Genomic DNA, 8,156 nt, shown 5'->3' on the forward strand with positions numbered 1-8,156 from the left:
CACCAAACAGTCATTTTGTTTAATAATTTATTAAATGATATATAATGCAGTCTTAGAGGTCCTGGGTGGTCGTGCTGGGATTTGTAGTTCAGCAAGTTCCGCACAGCTCCTCCCACGATTACGTCACCCCTTACAGGACAGCGATGAGCAGCTTAGCACGTAGGGCGCCGGACCACGCCCACGGTCCTTAGATCAAACCCTATGGGCTCGTCTTGAGATCAACCACGCCCCCCACCCTGTATGCTTGTCACGGGTGAAACCACGCCCCCGACCCTGCCTATGTGTGTCCTGAGACTAAACCACACCCCCCGGCTCTGTACGCTTGTTACTAGCCCGCCCCCCTAGTGTTCTTGTCATTAAAGCAGACCACGCCCCCGGACTGCAGCTAGACACCGGACCATGCCCCCCAGAACTTGCCCTTTATAACTAGACTATGCCACGCCTCCGGACCTGTACACTGGTTATTAGCCCACACCACGCCCCCCGGCTATTAATCCTTTATTGCACAAGTCCACGCCCCCGGACCTGCACGCTTGTACAAATATCATTCCTGTGCGCTTATGATTAAATCAAACCACGCCCCTCTCCCGCCCCGCGTGATTATATTACACCTGACCACGCCCTTGCCCGGTCAACTTGTCATTTGGACCAACCCCCCGCCTGTGCTCTTGCTGGTAAACCAAACCGCGCCCCCCGGCCGTGTAGGCTTGTGATTGGGTACGGAGGTGTAATGGGCGTGGTGCCCCGCGGGTGGTGTGGGCGATATACGGGGCTGACAACATAGAGGAAGTACATTCTCCAAGGAGATCTGCGGTGATTCCGGGGAGATGCAGAGCGTCATTAATAGGCGTGTGCTCGGAGGAGTCCGGAGCTACTGTGCCATGGCAGCCGCAGGGAAAGGGCTCATCTTCAGGCAGGTGAGTGCTGAGCCGGGAACAGAGAGGATTCTGGGAGGGGAGCGGGAGAGCCAATCAGAGGAAGTGCTGCGGGATGATCCTTCCCTAAGGATTCATGAAAAATCCAGAAATAAGAACTGTGTGTGCTGCAATGTGACCACTCCCTGTATACATACATGTCAATATATATATTGGACACTTCCTTCTTCCCCTTCCCCCTTTTTTTTTTTTTTTAAGTCTAGTTTCCAACTTAATCCACTGAAGGACCGATTATATATATATATATTTTTTTTTTTTTAGACGGTGTTTACAAGTTAAAATCTGTGGGGTGTCTTTGTGTGTTTGGGTTTTTTTTTTTGCTATGAAATCACTTGGAACCCCTCAAAAATAATTTTCCTAGAGAATAAAATGGCGGTCTATGCAACATTTTATGTCACACTGTATTAGCGCAGCGGTCTTACAAACATAATTGCAAAACAAAACAAAAAATACACTTTAATTAAATAAATAAAATAAGAAAACAGTAAAGTTAGACACACACACTTTTTTTTTTTTTTATTCTGAAAAATGTTACGCCGAGTAAATTGATACCCAACATGTCATGCTTCAAAATATCGCCAACTCGTGGAATGGCGACAAACTTTGACACTTAAAAATCTCCATCGGCAATGTTTAAAAAAACTTCTACAGGTTACCAGTTTTTGAGTTACAGAGGATGTCCAGTGCTAGAATTATTGCTCTCACTCTACCAATCGCGGCGATACCTCACATATGTGTGGTTTGAACACCGTTTACATATGCGGGTGCAAGTATGTGTTTGCTTCTGCACGCAAGCTCAGCAGGACGGGGAATATATATATTTTACTTTTTATTTTTACACTGGGGGGGGAATTTAAAAAAAAATAAATAAAATATATTATACATAAAATTTTATATATATATATATATATATATATACATTTTTTTTTTTTTTTTCCCCCATTAAGACCATCGGGCAGAAGTGACTTTTGACGTCACTTCCGTCATCCAATGGTTTGGAGTTGCGTGGGGGTCGTCTTTCCCTCACTCGACTTCGTGCCTCAGGCCGCGTACACACGCGCGGACTGTTCGCCCAACTTTGTCCGTCCAACAGTTTCGGCAAACAGTCCGCTCAAACTTAGCATGGACGGACATGGCCACACACGACGAACGAACAGTTTGCTGAAACCGTGCGCGATGACGTGAACGGCACGTACGACGGGACGAAAAATACGACGTCCTATACACTGCATTATAGCTTTCGGCGTGAAAATCCTTTCTGAGCATGCGCGCAACTTTATTTGACGAACAAGCCTACACACGGGCGGACTGTTCGCTCAAACAAGGTTTCAGCGGACAGTTTTTCGGAATTTCCGAAAAACCTTGTCCGTCCAACTGTCCGCTGAAACTGTCCGCTGAAAGCCCACACACGAGCGGACTGTCCGCCCAAACACTGTTCAGCGGACAAAGTTGGGCGAACAGTCCGCCCGTGTGTACGCGGCCTAAGAGAGGAAATGACCAGATCGTCTCCGCCGCTACCGCCAGCTCCAGTAAATGTCAGACGACCAGAACGCTGCGGGAGGGGAGTGGTCACCAACGCCGCTTAAAGTGATCTTGTGGCGAATTCGCCGTAGAGATCATATTATTTTTTCGTTTTTTTTTATTTATTTTTTTGTTTATCTGAAAGCAGACTGCTTGCCGTTTTTAAAAACGCATTGTGGGTGCATTTTTGAGGCTTTTTTAAATTTTTTTTTTTCATTTATTTCAATGGGTGTTTGTGGTGTGTGGGGGGTTTTTTTTTTTTTTTTTCTTTCCTACACCAAAATGCAGCATGCAGAACTTCTAAAAACTGGTCTCAAGAGCTCCATAGGATTTAATGTTCATACATCATTTTTTTTTTTTATTTTTTTTTTTTCTTCCGCTTTTCTTGACACAAATAAACGCAAGAAAAAGTGATCAGTGTGAAAGCAGCCTGAGCCCTGGCTCCAACTGGTGCAGTTTTGAAATGGCACAACTTCAACGCAACGTCAAAGATCAGTGCGGTTTGGATCTCCGCTTTCATTGTGGCTTGCGACTTCATTAAACATTAAGTCAATGCAATTTGCTATGAAATCGTACAAAAAAAAAAAAAGTGCGTTGCCGGCAGTGGGGTGCAAGTTGTTAAACAATTTTATTTTTGAACTGTCGGATTGCATTGGTGTGATCCAGGGCTTAGAGTCATTTATCTTGGAGGCCTTTCACACTGATCAGTTTTTTCATCTTCTTTTATTTCTTTTCCATTTTTTAAATTTTTCTTTTTTTTAGCCTTACCAGAAGTAGGAGATAAAAGCATGAGCATTAAATTCTATGGAGCTCTTTGCACTGGTCAGTTGTGTTTTTCAAAAGATCTGAATGCTGCATTTTTGGTGTGGTTTAAAAAAACAAAACAAAAAAACAAAAACATACGCCTCTTTAGTTTGTGTGTGTGTGTGTGTGTGTGTGTGTGTGTGTGTGTGGGGGGGGGGGGGGGGGGGGTTCTTCCAATGGAATAGTATGAAAGCAGCCTTGGCTACAGTCTCCCCAGAAAAAACAGGAGCGCCTGGGAACTACTGCGGGCAGCAGGGTTGCGGTTGGCACCATCAGTGCCCTGTGTGAGTGGGCAGCTCTAGAAAGTCCTTTTCACCTCCCCTAAGGTTCCATTCACTTCTGTGTGATCTGTGCGTATTTTTCTGGAATGTGCGAAAACCCGCACATCACACTTTTGGGGAGCCATTCATTGTTAACAACACCCAAAACGTGGCAAATTAAAAAATAAACAAAAAAACGTTTTCCCAAATGCATCGGGTGTGAATGCAGCCTAGAAATACTAAAAAGTACCCAGCTCCTGGCTGCAGCAGCTTATTGCACCTTGGCAGACAAGAGGTTAAAGCTGAATTAATTTTTTTATTTTTTTTTACTTCTCCCCCCTCCCTGTAATTTTTATTATTATTTAGTTCTCCCCCTTCCTGTAATTTTTATAACTCGGCCCCTTTGATGTCCAGTGTTCTGCAGGGACACCTCTATAGTGAGTGGGGCGATGGTCCGGTCTGAGCGGTGTAGGCGGATTTGGTACCTGGGTTGGGGGGGGGGGGGGTGGGAGAAAGTCGCGGTTAGGAAGGGTGTAGCTTTTCACAGGCGGATTCCCTTCATACTACAGAGAGTTTGGACTCCTCCCAGCTGGTCTGTGGGTGACACCACGGGGAGCGGACATGGAGAACTAGATTGGAGGATGACGGTTTATTGTGCAACACTCAATACTCACCGACATAACTGGAGGACATGTGTGTGTGTGTGTGTGTGTGCGCACAACTTGGACACTTCCTCAGGAATTAGAGTTTTGGTAGTCGTCTGCCAAAAATTAGAAACAACACATACTTTGATTGTTTGGACTGTTTTGCTGGGTAATGGCCCACACACACGATCCGAATATCGTATGACAGGGAAATAGGAAAATAAAGTTGCGGAAATTCTCGTATGACAGGGAATAAAAAAATCGGAAGTGATGTCATGTGTTGTAATGTATTTGTATTGTATTTTCGGACGAAAACTGTACTGACTAAATGAAAATTGTACGAGAAATTTTCGCGTGTGTCCAATCGGATGAATTGTCATCATCGGTTGTCGACAGCAGTGTACACACGATCCGAAAATCGTACAATTCTTCCTCGGACGACCGTTTTCATATAAGTAATTCATATTAATGGATAATGCAGGGGAATGATACATGTTATCTGCAAAGCAAACTTGTCCTTTCCCTAACAAGCTATGACTTCACCACTCTTTCCCTGCCCTTCCCTTCATCATCCCCCTTGCCTTTACACTGCTCATCCCTTGCCCTTGTCTTACCCTTCTGCTGCTTTACCCCCTGCACACACCGCTATTTCCTTGCCCTTACACCGCTCGTCTCTTGTCCTTGTCTTACCCTTCCACTGCTTTACCCCCTGCACTCACCGCTATATCCTTGCCCCGCTCGTCTCTTGCCCTTGTATTACCCTTCAGCTGCTTTACTCACTGCTCTTCCCCTGCCCTTACACTACTCTTGCTCTACCCTCACCCCTATTCCCTTGCCCTTACACCGCTCTTCCTCTGCCCTCACCGCTTTTACCCTCCTCTTGTACTTCCCTTGCTTTTTTTTCACCACTCGTCCCCGTGCCCTTACACTGCGCTTCTCTTGCCATTGTCTTGTCTTTGCACTGGTCTTCCTCTGCCCTCCATCGCTATTTCCTTGAGCTTCCCTTGCCTTTACACAGCGCTTCCTCTGCCCATCTTTTGTCCTTGCATTGCTCTTTCCCTGCCCTCACAGCTATGCCCCTGCTCTTCCCTTGCTTTTACAGCCTTTCCACTGGTCTTCCTCTGCCCTCCATCGCTATATCCTTGCCCTTGCACAGGTCTTCCTCTGCCCTTTTGTCGTTGCATTGCTCTTCCCCTGCCCTCGCAGCTATACCCCTGCTCTTCCCTTGCACATCCCTTGCTTTTACACCACTCTTTATTTATTATATCAGTAGAACATGTTTATTTTATAAAAAAATAAATAAAATAAAGTTTTCTTTAGTAACACTTTATTTTATAAAAAAATAAATGTTACCAATATTTTTTTTTTTTTGTTCTGATATAATAAAGTGTTACTAAAGACAACCTTTATTTTATAAAAAAAAAAATAAAAATAAAATAAAGTTGTCTTTAGTAACACTTTTATTATTTTTTTTTTTTTTTTTTTTTAGCATTCCAGGTGCATTAAAACAATAGCATGGAGTTTACCCACACAAGCACAGGGAGAACATGCAAACTCCATGTAGATAATGCCCTGACCGAGACTTGAACTAAGAACTCCAGTGCTGCAAGGCAGACATGCCAACCAATATACTCTCCTACGTGCCTAAGTCAGCATGAGTTAGCACATTTTAGTCTGAAACATATCAAGGAGTTTTGTTGTCAGTGCTGTACTATCTATCAAGCACCTTCTTTAACCACTTACAGACCACCCACCCTCATTATACGTCGGCTGTTTGACATTAAATATCGTTGTTATGGCAGCAGAGAGCTGCCATAACCCCGAAATTTTTTTAAACAGCCGGTGGTCGCTTTCAGATAAAAATGGTCTCTGCAGCGGATTCGCCCCGAGATCACTTTTATCAGTGGTGGGAGAGGTGCCCCCTCCCGCTGCTCCCTGGTGGTCTCTGCCACTTACCAGAGTCCTCTGTAGTGGCGGAGACAATTGCGTCCTTTCCCCTGCGAGGTATGGAGCCGAGTAAGGGAAGGATGGTCCCCACTCAGCTCCATGCCATTGGATGATGGAAGCGAGGTCAAATGTCACTTCTGCCCAGTGGTCTTAAAAGGGCATTTTATTTTTAATTTTATATATATATATAATTTTTTTTTTTTTTTTTTTTTTTATTGCATTTAGTGTAAATATGAGATGTGAGGTCTCTTTGACCCCAGATCTTATATTTTAATAGGTCGCGTCATGCTTCCTTTCTATTACAAGAGATGTTTACATTCCTTGTAATAGGAATAAAAGTGACCCAAATTATTATAATTTTTTTTTTTAAATGGACAGTGTAAAATATAAAGTATAAAAAAAAAAAAAAAAAAAAGTCCCACCGAGCGAACGCATACATAAGTCGCACCCACATATGAAAACGGTATGTGCAAACCACACATGTGAGATATCGCCACGATCGTTGGAGGGAGAGCAATAATTCTAGCACTGGACCTCCTGTAACTCAAAACTGGTAACCTGTAGAAATTTTTAAACATCGCCGATGGAGATTAAGTGCCAAAGTTTATCGCCATTCCACAAGCAGGCGCAATCTGCAAGCATGATGTGTTGCATATCAGTTTACTTGGTGTAACATTATCTTTCACAATATAAAAACAAATGGGTTAAGTTTTATTGTCTTATATTTTTATTTTTAGTTCAAATTTTTTTTTTCCAAAAAATTAAGGGCGCTGCGCAAATACGGTGTGACATAAAGTATTGCAACGACTGCCATTTTATTCTCTAAGGTGTCTGAAAACAATATATGCAACGTTTAGGGGTTCTAAGTAACTTTCTAGCAAAAAAACAAAAACAAAAAACAGATCTCAAAGAGGCTTGGTCCTTAAGTGGTTAAAAAAAAAAATGAACCTTATATTGAGCAGTGAGCACCTTGCATACGCTCCTTCTATTGTCTGGGTCTTGATTAAAGTGTATATAAATCCAAAACCAAAAATGTAATATACTGCAGTTTACTAGTCCTTGGTTGCAGTTGTGTGAGGGTTTTTTTTTTTTTGTTTGTTTTTTTTTCTCAAGCTTTTGCTTTATTTTCACTTTCTAATCCTACAAATGACCCTTCCTGTCCTTGGGTGGCTACGGCACTCCTTCACTGTATCTATGGAGGGAGCCATGGCTGCCACCCTAGACTGCTCTCCAGATATGGACTGCAAACATGTCTGTATCTCTATTACTTGGGCAGCAGGGTAATTGGTAGATTGCAGACGATACAGTTGTGCTCATAAGTTTACATACCCTGGCAGAATTTATGATTTCTTGGCCATTTTTCAGAGGATATGAATGATAACACAAAGACTTTTCTTTCACTCATGGTTAGTGTTTGGCTGAAGCCATTTATTATGAATTAACTGTTTTTACTCTTTTTAAATCATAATCACAACAAACTACCCAAATTACCCTGATACATACCCCAGTTCTTAATACCATGTATTGCCCCCTTTAACATCAATGACAGCTTGAGGTCTTTTGCGGTATTTGTGGATGAGGCTCTTTATCTTCTCAGATGGTAAAGTTGCCCATTCCTCTTGGCATAAAGCCTCCAGTTCCTGTAAATTCTTGGCTGCCTTGTAGGAACGGCATGTTTGAGATCTCCCCAGAGTGGCTCAATGATATTGAGGTCAGGAAACTGAGATGGCCACTCCAGAACCTTCACTTTATTCTGCTGTAGCCAATGACAGGTGGACTTGGCCTTGTGTTTTGGTTCATTGATAGGTTGAAATGTCCAAGTACGTCCCATGTGCAGCTTCCTGGCTGATAAATACAAATGTTCCTCTAGTATTTTTTGATAACATACTGCACTCATCTTGCCATCAGTTTTGACCAAATTTCCTGTGCCTTTGTAGCTCACACATCCCCAAAACATCAGCGGTCCACCTCCGTGTTTCACAGTAGGAATGGTGGACCTTTCATCATAGGCCTTGTTGACTCCTCCAAATGTGGTGTTTATGGTT

At 43.1% G+C, this 8,156-nt stretch overlaps 1 protein-coding gene across 1 annotated transcript in view; it reads left to right on the forward strand.

The window, feature by feature from the left end:
- Positions 1–743: 743 nt before the first annotated feature.
- Positions 744–8,156, forward strand: part of ETHE1 (ETHE1 persulfide dioxygenase) — a gene marked incomplete in the record, with an annotated part of 18,616 nt that continues 11,203 nt past the window's right edge. Inside the window, 1 exon segment of the mRNA XM_077456705.1 lies at positions 744–917. Coding sequence (XP_077312831.1) covers positions 828–917 — 90 coding nt within the window.

The sequence above is a fragment of the Lithobates pipiens genome, unplaced genomic scaffold (assembly GCF_037356315.1).
Source record: "Lithobates pipiens isolate NorthernLeopardFrog02 unplaced genomic scaffold, aLitPip1_a1.2 Scaffold_27, whole genome shotgun sequence".
Taxonomy (NCBI): Eukaryota; Metazoa; Chordata; class Amphibia; order Anura; family Ranidae; genus Lithobates; species Lithobates pipiens.